Genomic DNA, 18,758 nt, shown 5'->3' with positions numbered 1-18,758 from the left:
TTTTGCTCGAATCAACCAATCGTCCAGGTACAGATGCACCAATAAACCCTCTCGGCGAAGCTGTGCTGCAACTACCACCATTATTCTTGGTGAATGTTCTGGGAGCTGTGGCCAGAGAACGGCAACGCCTGAAACTGGTAATGGTTCCGCAACATGAAGAATGAGATATTTCTGATGGTCCTCCCTGATTCAGATGTGCAAATATGCCTCCGTCAGATCCAGTGAAGCCAGGAACTCCCCCGAACAGAAGCAATGACAGAAAGCAACGTCTCCATGCGAAAGCGTGGGATCCGAAGGCATCTGTTGACGCACTTCTAGTATGGGACGAAAAAGACCCTTCCTTCTTTGGAAGGACGAAGTATATGAAATAATGTCCTCTTCGTTGCTCTGGAGGAGGTACCGGAACAATCGCCCCCAGAGCCAACAGCCGATGCAAGGTCTGTTGGACCACTTGACATTTTTTGGCATACCCGCACGGGGACGTGAAAAATCTTAGGTTGGGACAACGTGCAAAATCTAAAGCGTAACCGTGTTTTATCTTTGAGAGTACCCATTAATCAGACGTGATTGTGGTCCACTCCTCGTAAAATAGAGACAATCTGCCCCCTACCTTAAGTACGGAGGAACGGACCTGCCGGACATCATTGTGCAGTCTTACCACCGAAAGCAGACTGGGAGGAACCAGGTCTACCGAAACACCTTCCTCGAAAGGCCTGTGACTGCTGTTGGCCACCCGTAGGACAAAAGGATGAGGAAGAGGAACTGGGATGAGGAGTACGAGCTTTTCGAGTTCCCCAAAACTTGGACCTAGCTGAGAAGGATCCTCTGGCGTGTTCTGTCCTCAGGGAGGACAGAACATGCCAGAGTGACTAAATCATATCCTCCAATTCCTTTCCAAATAGAAGTTTGCCTTTAAAGGGTAAGGACCCCAGCCGGGATTTGGAGGCTCCATCCGCGGACCAGTTCCGTAACCACAATAATCGTCGCACCGAGACAGCCGAGACCATGGAACGAGCCGAAGTCTTCAGATCGTACAGTGCGTTGGCACTATAGGCCACTACCGCCTCAAGACGGCCCGCCTGTCGGGCTTCCTCCTCAGAAAGGCCCTCATTGGCGAGCAGTTGTTGCACCCAACGCAGTCCTGCCCTCAGAGCAAAATTGCTACAAATTGCCGCCCGGACCCCTAGAGCGGATACTTCAAAGATCTTTTTAAGCTGGACCTCCAGCTTCCGATCCTGCAGATCCTTTAGGGCCGTGGCCCCCGTGACCGGAATAGTCCTCTGTCACCGCTGAAACAGCCGCATCCACCTTTGGAACACTAAGAACTTCCAGGGCATCCTCAGGCAGAGGATAAAGCTTATCCATAAGCTTCGTGACCTTCAGCCCCAAATCCTGGGTATCCCACTTGTGAAAGAGGTCCGTAGCCGAAAAATAAAAAGGAAATGTCGTAGGAGGGCCACTCAGTCCCAACAATACTGGGTCCATCGAGCAGAGACTAGACTCCTCAGGAGGCGCAGCAATTCCCAACTCCTCCAAAATAGCAGGAATGAGGGGTCCCAGCTCGTCTCTGCGGAAGAGGCGGACCACCCTAGGGTCATCGCCCTCCAAGGCACGGCTCTGCCGCGTCGTTCCCTGCGACTAGTCGCCGTCTCCCTCTACTCCCTGCGGGGGCGGCCCATCCTGATCCTCATGATCTGGAGACTCAGAGGCTGAGTCCGTATCCTCCTGGGGAGGAATAGCCCGTAACGGACGCTTTACCCTAGAAGGCCCCCCCACACCCCTCCGGTCTCCCGACCGGGGTTGACCCTTGCCTGCAGGGGGAGGCCCATCAACGCCCCCGGACTTAGGAGAATGCTGTTTAGAGGCTTTGCGCGCCTTAAAGGCCCTATGCATCACCAGGACAAATTCTGAGGAAAAGGAGAACATTTATTTACCGCTCTCTAAACGTGCCTCGTCTCCAAGCTTTACTAATTTACATATATATTATGTCAACAGCCATCTACCCTCTAGTTTTAACGAGATATAACACTAGCACACCTTTTTACCAAATGTTTAACCAAACATTGTATATAGTATCCAATATATATATGCTTAAATCAGTTATGTTCGCTCCTCTTATAATGTTATGCTCTTTTCTCTGTTTATCATATAACCAAATTGTTCAATGTATTTCTCTCTATCACTGCTACACGTTCTTTGTAAACCGATACGATGTGCATGCGGTTATCGGTACATAAAAACACTTAAATAAAAAAAAATAAAAATGAAACGTCTGAATCCATCCCTGTATCATCCCCTTGCCCTCCCCCCTGCTGCTCTTGCCGGCGAAACAGGCCGCGGGACCGGTCTCTGGGGAGAGAGGGAGGGCGGGGAATTCCTTGCCCCCACCGCGAGCGCACCGCAAAGGAGGCCGAATCCAAAATGGCGCTTTTTCCCGCGCTCTCCGGCAACTGCCTGGAGGCAGAAGGCAGCTACCCGATTGCAACCACCATCGTTCTGCGCCGAATGACCCCCCCCCCCCCCCCCCCGAACAGACCCAGACATCCCTTCGCCTCCGCTGATGCAAGCTTAGCACAGCCCATCCTGCGACAGGTGCGCACACCCTGAGCCGCAGGCCAAGCAGCACAAACCGCGTGATGAAGTCGGGCTGCAGAGAAAAAGAGTAAAGAGCGAGGGGAGAGGGGAGAGGAGACGCGAACAGCTGACTGCCGCAGCAAAAAGAAACAGAGAGCCGCCAAAATCCACGTCCTGATACTATTATTTATTTTTTTTTTTCCAAACCTGTACCGCTGTCCAACGTCGGGTTCTGAAGTGGTCTGGCTGGGGTGAGTGATCCGGGCTCCCCGGTATCACCCCCGGCTGGGCTGTCAATAGACAAAGTCAGGGTCCTCAACCCTTAGCACCAGCAGCCTGCAGAACCGGGGGGGGATGGTCCCCTCAGGACCTGCCAACCCCCTGGGAGGCCAAGACTGTCGCCGGACACTCCGGGACCGACTGTCTGCCTTCTCAGTCTTATGATTTTCCTTTTTTTTTTTTTTAAACTTAATAAAAGTAACCAAACAGAGCTCTGTAAGGCTATCTAAAAACTTTTTTTTTTTTTTTTTAAAGAATCAGCTCAGACTTGGGCCGATACAGTACAGTGCGCTCCGGAGTGCACTGTTAACCTGCCATTGGACACGCGTTTGACGCGCTAGCGTTACCCCTTATTCAGTAAGGGGCCGAAAATGCGCATCCAACCCCCCGAACCTAATAGTGCCCGCAACATGCAAATGCATGTTGATGGCCCTATTAGTCATTCCCGCGCAATTCAGAAAACAAAATGTGCAGCCAAGCCGCACATTTTGCTTTCAGAAATTAGCGCCTACCCAAAGCTAGGCGCTAATTTCTTCGGGCACTGGGAAAGTGCACAGAAAAGCAGTAAAAACTACTTTTCTGTGCACCCTCCGACTTAATATCATGGCGATATTAAGTTTGAGGTCCCGAAAGTTTCCAAAAGTAAATAAATAAATATTGAAGTCGGCCAGCAGCTGTCTGGTCAAAAACCGGACGCTCAATTTTGCCGGCGTCCGGTTTCTGAGCCCGTGGCTGTCAGCGGGCTTGAGAACAGACGCCGGCAAAATTGAGCGTCGGCTGTCAAACCCGCTGGCAGCCGCTGCTCTGGTCCAAAAGGAGGCGCTAGTGTCCCTAGCGCCTCCTTTTACCTGGTTTTACCGCCGGGCCTCATTTGAATAGAGAATTGCGCGCACAGGTGAGTGGCCTTGCGCGCTCTTCCGCGGACTTTACTGTATCGGCCTGAGTAAAGAACCCAGACCATCTGCTGGAGACAGAGTAATACTAGCAGACTGTGGGTGGCACCCTGGTATTTATGACAGAGCCTGGTATGTACAGGGAACAATCACTGCTATTACTGGCATCAATAGCATGGGATCCATTTAGTGTTTGGATACTTGCCAAGTACTTGTAGCCTGGATTGGCCACTGTTGGAAACAAGATACTGGGCTTGATGGACCCTTGGTCTAACCCAATATGGCAATTTCTTAAATTCTTAAGCTTCTAGTACATGACGTTAACATGTTGTAAGAGAAGGATCCTATGAAAACTTCAGCTTGCATTACTGCTGGCAGCCTGGCCAGAGCACCTGCTGCTCCATGTTTATCTGCAGCATCCACCAAGTGGACGGCATATGGCTGACCAAAAGCCAGCTATGGGCAGCATGCTAGAAAGTGTCCCTAGATGATGTATAGGTTGTACACTTCAAAATGTTTAGTTCATGTATTAAAAAAAACAAAACCACACACACCTACCACAAAAGGGTTTTTGAAACTATATGCAAGAAGCACATTACCTGTTCTGTGACATCAGACCTTGGGCCTCACCTGTGAATAGTGAGATACAATCTCATCAGCTCAGTGAACTGGGGATCTGTGTAGCCCAACATGTTGGTGAAATTTTGGGACCAGTCTAAGTTGGAATCAATGGCACCAATGCTGCTTCCCTCACGGTACAAGTTCCGATAAATCTTGGCAGCAACACAAGGCAGCTTAGCAATCAGATCCATGGAGTCCTCATAGATTAACTGTGAAGAGAGGGCACAAGAGACTGAAATACCACCATTTTATTCCAAACTGGAGATCCTCACAATTACAGAGTGTTTATAGGCTGACAAGATGGCTAGATTTCCATTATAGCCTGTGAATTTTCACTTTCCGAGCTGAACTGGGGCAAAGATCTCGTTATGCCCTGTGAACCTTCTCCAACGAAGGGGAGGTCTGAGCATCCTTGTTTATGCTCCTTGATCATTGCCCTGACTGTACCAAAAACAAGGCTCTTTGAAACTGTTTCCTATTTTAGTTGTCCCCAGAGCAGCAGGAATTCCTCTGAAATGCCAGTCATGTGATCTCCTACTGATGATCAAATTAGAATTATAGTTAGCACTAGATTTTTTTTTTTTAATTGAATGAGATTTCCAGAGTAGATAAAGTAGTCAGTCACCAACTGTAAAACAATATACTCTGCACAAAGTTAACACCTCTAACCCCCTCACCCACCCAGTCTCTTCCCCCCGCCTCAGGTTTAAAAGAATACACTCTAAATTACTCTGTTTTCTAGGTAGAATGCATGTCACCACTTTATTCCAAGTGTGCAGTTGACCACAGTGGTGGTTTGTATTGAATTCAGAGTGTGAGATACTTCAACGCAATTAATTTCTCTATACCATGCACAATCTTCAGATGTTGAGTCACCAGCCATATAGGAGAAAAATCTTCAGAAGGATAGCAGTGCAAGTCTGGTGTAGCAAAAATGACAGGAGTCAGGTGCATCCTATAGACTAACCAGTTTACTGAAGTATGAGCTTTTGAGGACCTTTCAAAGACAGAGTTCATTTCATTATATGCACAAAGTGATATACAGGAAATGGGTAAACTATATACAGAACAAAGAGAAGGCACTGAACTAGGTAGGATATGGTATGGAGAGTGCACTAACAGCATTATAATATAGCCTATTGACAACTGAGGCAAGTGTGAAAAGACAGAATGATCCGATAACAGTTAGGTTCATAGATAGTGGTTGTGAGTCATGAAGCTGTCTGTTCAAACCTTGGGCAATGGGTATTTAAGAACATAAGAACATGCCATACTGGGTCAGACCAAGGGCCCATCAAGCCCAGCATCCTGTTTCCAACAGTGGCCAATCCAGGCCATAAGACCCTGGCAAGTACCCAAAAACTAAGTCTATTCCATGCTACCATTGCTAGTAATAGCGGTGATTATTATCTAAGTCAACTTAATTAATAGCAGGTAATGGACTTCTTGTCCAAGAACTTATTCAATCTTTTTTTTAAACACAGCTATACTAACTGCACTAACCACATCCTCTGGCAACAAATTCCAGAGTTTAATTGTGTGTTGAGTGAAAAAGAACTTTCTCCGATTAGTTTTAAATGTGCCACATGCTAACTTCATGGAGTGCCCCCTAGTCTTATTATCTGAAAGAGTAAAAAACCGATTCACATCTACCCGTTCTAGACCTCATGATTTTAAACATCTCTATCATATCCCCCCTCAGCCGTCTCTTCTCCAAGCTGAAAAGTCCTAACCTCTTTAGTCTTTCCTCATAGGGGAGTTGTTCCATTCCCCTTATTTTGGTAGCCCTTCTCTGTACCTTCTCCATCGCAATTATATCTTTTTTGAGATGCAGCGACCAGAATTGTACACAATATTCAAGGTGCGGTCTTCACCATGGAGCGATAGAGGCATTATGACATTTTCCGTTTTATTCACCATTCCCTTTCTAATAATTCCCAACATTCTGTTTGCTATTTTGATTGCCGCAGCACACTGAAACGACGATTTCAATGTATTATCCACTATGACGCCTAGATCTCTTTCTTGGGTAGTAGCACCTAATATGGAACCTAACATTGTTTAACTATAGCATGGGTTATTTTTCCCTATATACATCACCTTGTACTTGTCCACATTAAATTTCATCTGCCATTTAGATGCCCAATTTTTCAGCCTCACAAGGTCTTCCTGCAATTTATAACAAACTGCTTGTGATTTAACTACTCTGAACAATTTTGTGTCATCTGCAAATTTGATTACCTCGCTCATCGTATTTCTTTCCAGATCATTTATAAATATATTGAAAAGTACGGGTCCCAGTACAGATCCCTGAGGTACTCCACTGCCCACTCCCTTCCACTGAGAAAATTGTCCATTTAATCCTACTCTGTTTCCTGTCTTTTAGACAGTTTGTAATCCATGAAAGGACATCACCACCTATTCCATGACTTTTTACTTTTCCTAGAAGCCTCTCATGAGGAACTTTGTCAAACGCCTTCTGAAAATCCAAGTATACTACATCTACCGGTTCACCTTTATACACATGTTTATTAACTCCTTCAAAAAAAGTGAAGCAGATTTGTGAGGCAAGACTTGCCCTGGGTAAAGCCATGCTGACTTTGTTCCATTAAACCATGTCTTTCTATATGTTCTGTGATTTTAATGTTTAGAACACTTTCCACTATTTTTCCTGGCACTGAAGTCAGGCTAATCGGTCTGTAATTTCCCGGATCTCCCCTGGAGCCCCTTTTTAAATGTGGGGGTTACATTAGCTATCCTCCAGTCTTCAGGTACAATGGATGATTTTAATGATAGGTCACAAATTTTTACTAATAGGTCTGAAATTTCATTTTTTAGTTCCTTCAGAACTCTGGGGTGTATACCATCCGGTCCAGGTGATTTACTACTCTTCAGTTTATCAATCAGGTTTACCACATCTTCTAGGTTCACCGTGATTTGGTCAAGTCCATCTGAATCATTACCCATGAAAACCTTCTCCAGTACGGGTACCTCCCCAACATCCTCTTCAGTAAACACCGAAGAAAAGAAATCATTTAATCTTTCCGCGATGGCCTTATCTTCTCTAAGTGCCCCTTTAACCCCTCAATCATCTAACGGTCCAACTGACTCCCTCACAGGCTTCCTGCTTTGGATATATTTTAAAATGTTTTTACTGTGAGTTTTTGCCTCTACAGCCAACTTTTCAAATTCTCTCTTAGCCTGTCTTATCAATGTCTTACATTTAACTTACCAACGTTTATGCTTTATCCTATTTTCTTCTGTTGGATCCTTCTTCCAATTTTTGAATGAAGATCTTTTGGCTAAAATAGCTTCTTTCACTTCCCCTTTTAACCATGCCGGTAATCGTTTTGCCTGCTTTCCACCTTCCTTAATGTGTGGAATACATCTGAGTTTTGCTTCTAGGATGGTTTTTTTTTTGTTTTTGTTTTTTTTAACGATGACCACGCCTCTTGCACACTTTTTACTTTTGTAGCTGCTCCTTTCAGTTTTTTTCTATTTTTCTCATTTTATCAAAGTTTCCCTTTTGAAAGTTTAGCACGAGAGCCGCGGATTTGCATAGGGGAGACCTATCCGGTAACCAGTGTGCCACCCGTGCTGGAGGATAGTGCTACCTACACAATAGCTTGTAGCGATTTTCCATCATAGACGCGGACATAGAAAAACTTCCTAGTGCCTGAAAACACTCCTCCCATTTATCCTCGCTCCACTGGGGGACCTAGGTCTCTGTCCCAAGCAACTGTATGAGTGGCTCTCCCTTTTGCACTACAGATGAGCAGTTGATAAATTTTTGATATGCCCTTTTGCACTCTGCCTGCTAGGATACAATAACCCTCAAAAATCATGCGGGGCTGTTGTAAATCCTGTTAGGGCCCTTTGTAAGCATAAAGTGGCAAATTTGAGCAGTGAGCAACCTTGTCTCATCCCCCTTTGAATGGGAAAGCTTTCAGTATAATCATGGTTAACCTTTAAACACGCTACAGGATCCTGGTACAACTCCCGCACCCAGGTGGAAAATGGCCCCCCCCAGCCAACTTTAGCCAGGACAGCGAACAGGAAAGGCCAGTATACTCTGTCAAAGGCTTTCACTGCGTCTAAGGTCATGAATACAGCTCGGCGCCGCTTTGCTTTAGCTATAAAAATTAAATCCAATAATTTTCGTATTATCCGCTGTTGCCCAGCCTGGGACAAATCCGGCCTGATCTGCGTGTATAAGGTGCCCTATCCTTTCCCTTAAACGAAACGCCAGGACTTTGGCGAGAATTTTGAGTTCAATGTTGAGGAGCCAGATAGGTCTATAAGAGGCACAATTCTCACTATCCTTCCTTGGCTTTGGTATTAAGGTGATCCCCGCAACGTTACCAGGAGGGAGGAGTTGACCCCCCATCACATATTTTATTAAACATGGTTGCTAGTGAGGTCCTCAGGATGGTACGGTTTTTTTTTTTTTTGGTTTTTTTTTTTATAGAATAAGGATGTAAACCCGTCCAATCCTGGGGACTTCTCGGCCTTCAAGTCCTTAATCGCCCAGTCGACCTCTAATGGGGAAATGGGTTTACCGAGCGTTGCCTGTTCTGGCTCAGATAGGCAGGGCAATGGTATACTTTCCAAATATAAGTCTATATCCTGCTCTGTTGGCTCTACCTCCTGACTATATAACTTTTGGTAATAATCTTTAAAAAGTTCAGATTGCTTGTTCATTCAAAAGTAATTCCCCGGAGGCAGTTTTAATGGAATGCAGTAGACTTCTTATTCGTCGGGCCTGCAACTGCTTAGCCAGTAATTTACTATTTTTGTTGCTGAATTCATAGTATCTTTGTTGTAGCAAATCTAGGGCATGGGCTATAGTTTCCGCATCTAGCGCTGCGATCGCCTCCCGCTTTTGGGTCACCCTTCAGATGGAGATACCTCCTGGATTACTTTTATAGCACTCTTCCAATTCTCTTAGTTCCCATACCAAAAGCTCACAACTGACTTGCTGTTGCTTCTTGCGGTACGAGGCAAAACCAATACATTGACCCTGTATGACCGCCTTCATACCCTCCCAAATCCCTACTGGGGATTCCCCTGCCACATTATTAAAGGAAAAGTACTCCTCCAGGGCTTCAGCAATACGTTCACAATAAACTGGGTCCTTTAGAAGGGAGTCATTTAGTCTCCAGAATTTGTGTCCTGCATCATCGAGCTGTAGTGTGGCCGACCAACAAACTGGGGATTGATCGGACCACGGAATAGGTTCTATATCAACCGCTAGAGTGCCACTGACTAGGTCCTTGGACATTAGTATGTAATCTACTCGACTGTGTGTATTGTGTGGGTGGGAATAAAATGTATAGTTTCTGCTGTAAGGGTACTTGAGCTGCCAGATATCCACCAATTGCAGTGCGCTTACGAGATGTTTAAATGCCTTCCGAGCCCTCCTGGTCCCCCAGGAAACTGGAGTCTATGTATTGATTGTTGGTGTGAGAGGCACATTAAAATCTCCGGCTAGGGCATGCGATTAAGCGTCTAGAGACCTTTTTCAGAGTCTCCACTTGCTGAGATGGTGGACAATATATGCTCACCAATACCACGGGCTGATTAGAAAGAAGGACCTGAAAATAAGAAAATGCCCGTGTGTCAATATTTGTCCTGAATTTGGACCAGCAGGTTAGAAGCAAAAAGAATTCCTACCCCGCTATACAGCCGGTGTGGTGGCCGGTGCATAAAACTGCAAGGGGTAGCGGCGTGAAGCAAGTAAACACTCATCTCTGCAACGGAGGTGCGTTTCTTGAATAAAGGCTACATGGGAATAACTAGTTTCCTTCTGTCACAATTTGTGCTTTTACCCAGTATATTATTTTTTCATCTTTATTCAGTTTTATCCTACTTTGAAAACTGAAAACCTACTCCACTGTTGGCTATAGCAGGCAATTAACACCACTTAGCAGCTGCTATATCAAACAAACTTCACACATTCTACCCACCAATTACTACCTGTTCCAATCCTCATGAACTGCAAACCAAAACTGTACAAGGTGGCATGTAAAACTGCAATATAACTGTAGTAAATCTCCATATCAACTAAATCTGTGTGGATGCAGTTCAAATCTTTACTAATAAGACTGCTTGAAAAATTCTCCATATACACTTGCCCTTCTTCAAAATGCAGCAGCCCAGTAGCCACACTGAAACCAATGGCAGACAGACTACCCAGCCCAAGCTTCTCATTTACTACTGGGGAGGAATTTTGTGTTACTGCAGAGTGCAGAATTCCCTTCCTCTGCAGAATTTGTACTTTATGCGCAGAATTTGGAGAAAGGCCTGCAGGCTGCGAGCAGAGCCCATCCCACTCGCGGCAGCAGAAAGGGAAGCTGGTGGCCACGAGCAGAGCCCATCCTGCTTGCAGTTGAAGTCGGCTCCAATGGGCCCATCCCGCTTATGGGAGAAGATAGGAGAAGCAAGAAAGCCTGTGTGAGAGAGAAGTATAGCACTGTGCAGGGGTGTGAGAAGGAGAGCGTAAAAGAGAGGGCACCTATGTGAGAGGCCAAACTGAGGTAGAAATTAAACAAGCTTAACTAAAGGCAAGACAGCTGTGGAAAACTTAAGGAGTTATTTAGTTAATGTGAAGAACTTTTTATTGCAATGCAAGTTAGAACAAAATCACTATTATAGCTAGTGTAATAGCTTTACATAAAGCATATAAGTTCTGAGAATAAATATGCCTTTTCTCCGAGTTTCCTCACAACAAGAAACAAGTCATTAGATCAGATATGTTAATGAGCAGTTACTCATGAGGCTAACTATGCAGATATCAGGGAAAACAGGGCATCATAAATAACAGTTAGGTGTGGTTAACAGACAGTTGAGGCCTCACACATATGGGAGTAGCCTAGAGAAGAAACTGGGACATAGCTCAAGAAAATTAGCATAAAAGACCAAAGTCAAGGCTGGTTAGATCAGAAGAAAGGTTTGTTGGATATTAAAGTGTCTGAGTCCTGATCTCCAGCGTTGTGTTTCCCATTTTCCAAGATATATAAGACTCGCATTGGAAATTGTTAGAGGAAGTATCTGTATATAATCTTAATGCAAAATCTAATCTTGTATGCTTTCATTGCTTATTCTCAGAATTATAAGTAAAACTTCTACAATTATAAATAAAGTATGTTGTGTATTCTGCGATTACCAATCAGCCTACCCTCTACATTAGCCCACCCACAACTGAGTTTTAGCAAATCATGAAAGAGAAAATTGCCCGTGTGTTAGTAAATGACTAATGGTGCTCAACTACATTCCACATAGAAGAAATACATCCTTATACATAAAGGAAAATGTAGAGACTCCTATGCCAATTACAGACCCAAATCTCTTAAACAGTATTATTAAAATACTGGCAAAAATATTAGCTCACCAAATAAAAGCTAACCCCAAATTTAATTCTCTGATCAGGCAAGATTAATCAAAAGAAAAGAAATCTCAGATAACACAAGGAAAGAGGTACACGTTATTCACTCTGTTAAAATAAAAATGCAAACCTTCTGTCTTACCCATGCCAAAAAAGGCATTTTTCAGTAGAATAAATATAACCATTGTACTTGTATGGCAGCGGCTGTCAATGGCCAGCAGGCACTGACCGCAAAAGGAAACTTAAGACAAACACTGAAAAACCTACCTAGGGACTCTACGGGAAGCACCATGGGACCCCGTGATGCCAAGGAAAAAACAAACATTCACTCGCAGACAAAAAAAAATGAAAGCAAGAAGTGAGACTCACTGTGACCACCAGGTTCCACAGAAGAAGAAAGACAGAAGGTATCCCATGTGCACACACCGCATAATGCATATAGCAAATGTTGCTTACCTGATGTAACAGGTGTTCTCACAGGACAGCAGGATGTTAGTCCTCACAAATGGGTGACATCGAGGATGGAGCCCACCACGGAAAACTTCTGTCAAAGTTTAAACAGAACTTTGACTGGCCCCTACTGGGCATGCCCAGTAAGGCACTGACCCTGCAGCCAGCAGGGGTCTCCCTTCAGTCTGATGTTCAAAGCTACAGGCAGTGCCTAGAAAGTAAAAACAAAACAAACCCAACACCGCGGGGTGGCGGGCGGGTTTCGTGAGGACTAACATCCTGCTGTCCTGTGAGAACACCTGTTACATCAGGTAAGCAACATTTGCTTTCTCACAGTACAAGCAGGATGGTTGTCCTCACAAATGGGTGAGTACCGAGCTGAGGATGTCCTGACTTGCACCAAATGCACCCAACGACGTGCAACAGGCACTACAACTGGGGTGGAATTTGGTAAAGGGCATCCGCACCCTACCGGGAAGGTGGAAGGGTGTTGGTACATCACGTTGGAAAAAGGTTACGCAAGACAGATTGGCCGAAGATGGAGTCCTGTCTTCCAGCTTTGTCCAAACAATAGTGGGCTGCAAAGGTATGGAGAGAACTCCAGGTTGCAGCCCTGCAGATGTCAGGAAGCGGCACCGATCGAAGGTGTGCTACTGAAGTCGCCATGGCCCTCACAGAGTGTGCTTTGACACGGTCTTGAAAAGGGATGCCCGCTTGCTCATAGCAGAAAGCAATGCAGTCCGCCAACCAGGAGGAAGAGCCTGCTTACCCACAGGTTGTCCTAACTTGTTAGGATGGAAAGAGACGAATAATTGAGTGCTCTTCCTGTGAGAAACTGTACGGTCTAGGTAAAAGGCTAGAGCCCGTTTACAGTCTAGGGTATGCAGGGTCTGTTCTCCAGAGTTGGAGTGGGGCCTGGGAAAAAAGATAGGTAGTATGATGGATTGATTAATATGAAACTCAGAAACTACCTTAGGTAAAAATTTAGGGTGAGTGCGGAGTACCGCCCGGTCCTGCAGGAGCTTAGTGTAAGGCGGATAGGTAACTAGGGCCTGTAATTCACTAACCCTGCGAGCTGAAGTGATAGCCAAAAGGAATAACACTTTCCATGTGAGATACTTTAACTCACAGGAGTGCAGAGGTTCGAAAGGAGGTTTCATTAGACGACCAAGAACCAGATTAAGGTCCCAGGATGGGGCTGGAGGCCGTAAGGGTGGCTTCAGATGGAGCAAGCCTTTAAGAAAACGTGTTACTAGGGGTTGTACTGAAATAGGGACACCCTGTACACCTTTATGGAAGGCGGCTACCGCACTGACATGCATCCTAATGGAAGAGGTTTTAAGACCTGATTCAGAGAGATGCCATAAATAGTCCAAGAATTTGGAGATTGGACAGGAAAGGGGATCAAGGGACTGAGAAGTGCACCATGATGTGTACCTTTTCCATTTGTATGAGTAAGACTTTCTTGTGGAAGGCTTTCGTGAAGCTATCAGGACTCGAGAAACGGAATCTGAAAGGTTGAAAGGCTGAAGGACTAACCTTTCAACATCCATGCCGTCAGGGACAAGGCTTGGAGGTTGGGATGGAGGAGGCATCCGTCGTTTTGAGTGAGCAGATGCGGGTCCTTTCCCAGAGGAATGTGCCTGCGGATGGAGAGATCCTGGAGTATTGGAAACCATACTTGGCGTGGCCAGTAAGGTGCTATCAGGATCATGGTTCCTCCGTCCTGGCGTAGCTTCACGAGAGTCTTTGACACAAGAGGAAGTGGAGGGAATGCGTAGAGCAGACCGGTTGTCCACTTGAGGGAGAATGCATCCCTCGGTCGAGAGTGCTGGCTCCGAATGAGAGAGCAGTAATCGTCCACTTTGTGGTTCTGAGGGGACGCAAAGAGGTCTATGCGGGGAGAACCCCACTTGTGAAACAGAGAGGTCGCTATCAGAGGATCGAGTGACCACTCGTGTGGTCGGAAGACACGGCTCAGCCGGTCTGCCAATACATTGTCTACTCCCGGCAGGTAAGTGGCCCTGAGGTACATGGAGTGGGAGAGGGCTTCCGCCCAGATCTGCGCAGCTTCCTGACACAGAAGGAAGGAGCCTGTGCCTCCCTGCTTGTTTATGTACCACATGGCCACTTGGTTGTCCGTCTGGATTAAGATTATCTGATGAAAGAGATGATCTTTGAAAGTGCGGAGCGCATAGCGGATTGCTCGAAGTTCCAGGAAATTGATCTGGTGTTCGGCTTCCTCTTTGGACCATAACCCTTGGGTTTGAAAGTCGTCCACATGGGCTCCCCAACCGATGTGAGAAGCGTCGGTGGTTAGGATTACTTGCGGATCTGGTGGAAGAAAGGGTAAGCCCTGAAGGAGGTTGACCTGAGTCGTCCACCAGGTTAAGGATAGGCGCAGCGCTTGTGTGACTGTGACTATGGAGGACAGAGGCTGAAAAGCTTGAATCCATTGGTGTCGTAGAGTCCATTGTGTTACTCTCATGGCTAGTCGGGTCATGGGAGTGACTTGAACCGAGGATGCCATGTGTCCTAGGAGAATGAGGAACTGGCGAGCCGTGGCCGTATCTTGAGACTGGAGCTGGTGAGCTAGGGACATGAGAGTTTGGACTCGTTGAAGCGGAAGGTAGGCCTTTGCCTGTAAGGTGTCCAAGTCTGCCCCAATGAAAGATAAGGTTTGAGATGGGACGAAGCAAGATTTCTCGTAATTGACAAGAAACCCTAAGGAAAGGAGTGTGTTGATTGTCAATTGTAGGGAGGACCGGGCAATCTGAGGGGTGGAGGCCCTGATTAGCCAATCATCCAGATAGGGGTATACGTGGACACCTTCCTTCCTGAGGAATGCTGCTACAACTACGAGGCATTTGGTGAAGACTCGTGGAGCAGATGCCAGACCGAAAGGTAGTACTCGGTATTGATAATGGTCGCGGCCTACTAGAAACCGCAGATATTTGCGATGGGATTGTGTTATCGCAATATGGGTATAAGCTTCCTTGAGGTCGAGGGAGCATAGCCAATCCCCTCTTTGCAGCAGAGGGAGTAACGTGCCCAGGGTTACCATCTTGAACTTTTCTTTTTGAAGGTACTTGTTGAGGGCCCGAAGGTCCAAAATTGGACGTAGCCCTCCTGACTTTTTTGGAATTAGGAAGTACCTGGAGTAAAATCCCTTGCCTCGTTGAGAGGGAGGGACAGGTTCTATAGCATTTGATTGCAAAAGAAGGGATACTTCCTGTTGTAATTGAGTCAAGTGGCTGGATAGACTCCATGCTTGAAGAGGCGGGGAGTCTGTCGGAAGAGTTATGAAATTGAGGTGGTAACCCTGTGCGATAATTGCCAGCACCCACTGGTCTGAGGTAATCCGTATCCAATGCTGCAAAAAGTGGCACAGACGACCCCCTACAGGGATGTGGGGGAGTGGGATATGGCATGTGCTCTGTATCGGGAAGTCAAAGGCCTGCCGCAGGCCCGGGAGGTGGGGCTACAGCAGGTCTTTGTTTCCGAGGTTGGCGTAGCTGAGGTCTGGTGGAGGATCGAGCCGGACGAGGCCTAGTCGACGGAGGGTAATAACGACGTGGCCGAAAGAATGACTTTTTAGAGTCCTTCTTAGGTGGTGGTTTGGAGGATACCTCAGATGGAACAGACGAAAGTTGTTTCAACGTCTCGTGGTGATCCTTCAATTCCGCCACAATCTGTTGAATCTGTTCTCCGAACAGATTGTCCCCCAAGCAGGGTAAATCGGCTAGACGATCCTGGACCTCTGGGCGAAGGTTGGATGATTTTAACCAAGCCCAACGTCTGGCTGAGATGGCAGTAGCTGAGACTTTCGTGGAAGCATCGAAGATATCGTAGGCCGTTCTGATCTCGTGCTTCCCAGCTTCAAATACTTTGTGAAGGAGGGCTTGAAGCTGTGGCTGGTATTGGTCCGGTAATGTGTCAGCGTAGTCCTGCATCTGTTTAAGGATAGCTCTGTTGTATTGAGTCATATAAAGTTGGTATGAAGCTATGCGAGATATCAACATAGCCCCATGATACACTTTCCTGCCCACACTATCAAGGAATTTGTTGTCCTTGATAGGGGGAGTGGAAGAGTGTGGTTTTAGGCGCTTGGCCTTCTTTTGCGCAGACTCAACTACAACAGAGCGATGATTCAGTTGAGACTTCTGAAATCCTGGTGCTGACTGAACGAGGTATGTTGAGTCAGCTTTTTTATTAACTGGTGACACAGATGAAGGTGATTCCCAGTTTTTCTTTAAAAGATCCAGAAATACCTGGTGAATGGGGATGGAAGCGATGATTTTTGGGGCATCCAGAAATTGGAGCAGCTCCATCATTTGGTGCCTGTCATCGGTCTCAGATTGCAGCTGAAAAGGCACAATTTCTGACATCTCCTTTACAAAATTTATAAAGGAGAGATCTTCAGGAGGAGATCGTTTTCTACTCTCTGTAGGAGATGGTGGGGATGGTAAATCTGTATCTGAAGATGTATCATCACCCCAGGTATCATAAGGATCATGTAGGGCTTGCAGTCCTGAAGGACCTGGTAGAGGATCCAAAGGCATCGATGGAATCGGTGGTGCAAGCGGAACTGTGAACGGCATCGAGGGCTTCGGGGGTACCGATGGAATCGGTGCCGATCTTGGAATCGATGGAGCCGAAGGATAAATCGGTGGAAAGGTATGTGAAGGCACCGATGGAACGACACCGGATGGGGGAATCCGGAACGGTGTTTCTCCTGTCGATGAATGTCCTTCCGGAGATGATGGTGTAGTCGGTGCTACTGGAATCACCGATGGAAGGGCGCGCATGAGTGCCTCCATACGATTTAGTATCGGTGCCAACGCTTCCACTAGAGGCTCGGTGGTCGGTTCCCTCCTCGGTGGCAGAGTCGGTGCTGAGGTCGATGCCTGAGGCGGTGCCGGAATCGGTGCCGGAGGCGGTACCGGTGGAGGCTGGAATCTTCGCATCGCATTCTCGATGGCCTCCTGGACCAGCCGGTCCAGTTCTGCCCGGAGACCAGGGGTAACCATACCCGGCTCGACGGGAGAGGGAGGCTGAGGCAGGGCCGGAAGTACCACCGTAACCAGTGGGATCACGGCCCCCGCACCCCGGGAGGGTGAGGGTTTCCTCGGTGCCTGCGAACGAGACGTGGACGGTGCCAGGTCTGACCGAGGCTTTTTCGTCGGTGGCTCGGCCTGTTCAGAGGTCGATGGTTGTGGATCCTCGACGGGCCGAGACTTGTGCCGTCGATGGCGATGCTTATCCTTCCGATCTCCTCGCCCATCCGGGGAGGGGACAGGAGTCGACGGCCGAGAAGTCATCGGTGGAGGACGGTCACCGGAGGGTTGACGATGGTGGTGCAACTTCGACGGTGCCGGTTCCGATGACGTCGATGCTATCGATGGCGTTGGGGTGGGTGCATGGAAGAGGAGCCCCATCTTCTCCATCCTGGCTTTACGACCCTTAGGTGTCATTAGGGCACATTTAGTGCAAGTCAGGACATCATGCTCACTTCCCAAACATAGAACACAGACCCGATGGGGATCTGTGATTGACATAGTCCGGGTGCAATCCGGACAACGACGGAACCCCGTCGTCATGGCCTAGGGCCAAATTTAGCCGCGGGATTGGTAAGTGCCAACAGGCCTCTAGGGCCAAAATCGACGGCAGTCGATGAAAAACGGCAAAAAACTTACCGGCTTTCGCGGAGGTGACAAAAATTTGTCGAAGGGAGACCCCTGAGGGGCAAATTTTCTTCGGAAAGAAAAAACCGAATTCCTGTCAGGAACGTGGTAAGAGAGCTCCTTTCACCGCGTGGCAACTGCTGCGCGGAAAAAAGAAGACTGAAGGGAGACCCCTGCTGGCTGCAGGGTCAGTGCCTTACTGGGCATGCCCAGTAGGGGCCAGTCAAAGTTCTGTTTAAACTTTGACAGAAGTTTTCCGTGGTGGGCTCCATCCTCGATGTCACCCATTTGTGAGGACAACCATCCTGCTTGTCCTGTGAGAAATGGGCATGCTCAGTCAGTCTAGAAACTGATAGGTTTTCTGTGCCAGGCTCCACTGGATATCACCACCCGTGTATGAGGACTGCCAGCCTGCTTGTCCTCTAAGAAAGGAAAGTTTGGCAGACAGGCAGCAGCTACAATCCACACGTTTCAAACACTCGCATACAGGAGTGGGTTGTGATTGCAATAGATGGGGAAAATATTTAGAAAACTTGGGTGTCAGCAAAAAAAATACATTTTTAGGGGGCAGAAAAAAAAAGGTAAGTTTATATAAGATCGTTTCTATTTCATTTTTGCTCAATACAATTTGTAGATCTCTTTTTTTGAAACACAATTGGGCTTTTCTTTGCTCTCACCTTTCTCCAAGCCTCTACCTGAATGTGCAGCCCAGCAGCAGGAGGCTGCCCTGTTTCATAACAGCAGGCAGTGGGTTCCAAACTGTAGGCCCCCTAGAGATTTCTGCCCTTGATGACTGCTATGGCAGCTCATGCATAAAACAAACTGAAGAGTTCCTCCTCTAAGGATATAAACTCGTATGTTTTAAGCTGAATA

The 18,758-nt window shown here is 46.9% G+C and overlaps 1 protein-coding gene across 2 annotated transcripts in view; it reads right to left on the bottom strand.

Moving 5' to 3' along the window:
- CS (citrate synthase) overlaps positions 1-18,758 on the bottom strand; it is a 106,955-nt gene that overhangs the window by 23,209 nt on the left and 64,988 nt on the right. For both annotated transcript variants that reach the window (XM_029594704.1, XM_029594705.1), the window contains exon 7: positions 4,377-4,576. In XM_029594704.1, the coding sequence (XP_029450564.1) occupies positions 4,377-4,576 (200 nt within the window). The remainder of the gene's footprint in view (positions 1-4,376; positions 4,577-18,758) is intronic.

This window comes from Rhinatrema bivittatum, chromosome 3 (genome assembly GCF_901001135.1).
Source record: "Rhinatrema bivittatum chromosome 3, aRhiBiv1.1, whole genome shotgun sequence".
Classification (NCBI taxonomy): Eukaryota; Metazoa; Chordata; class Amphibia; order Gymnophiona; family Rhinatrematidae; genus Rhinatrema; species Rhinatrema bivittatum.
The sequence above is the reverse complement of the archived record's forward strand: the minus strand, read 5'-3'. Positions and strand labels throughout refer to the sequence as shown.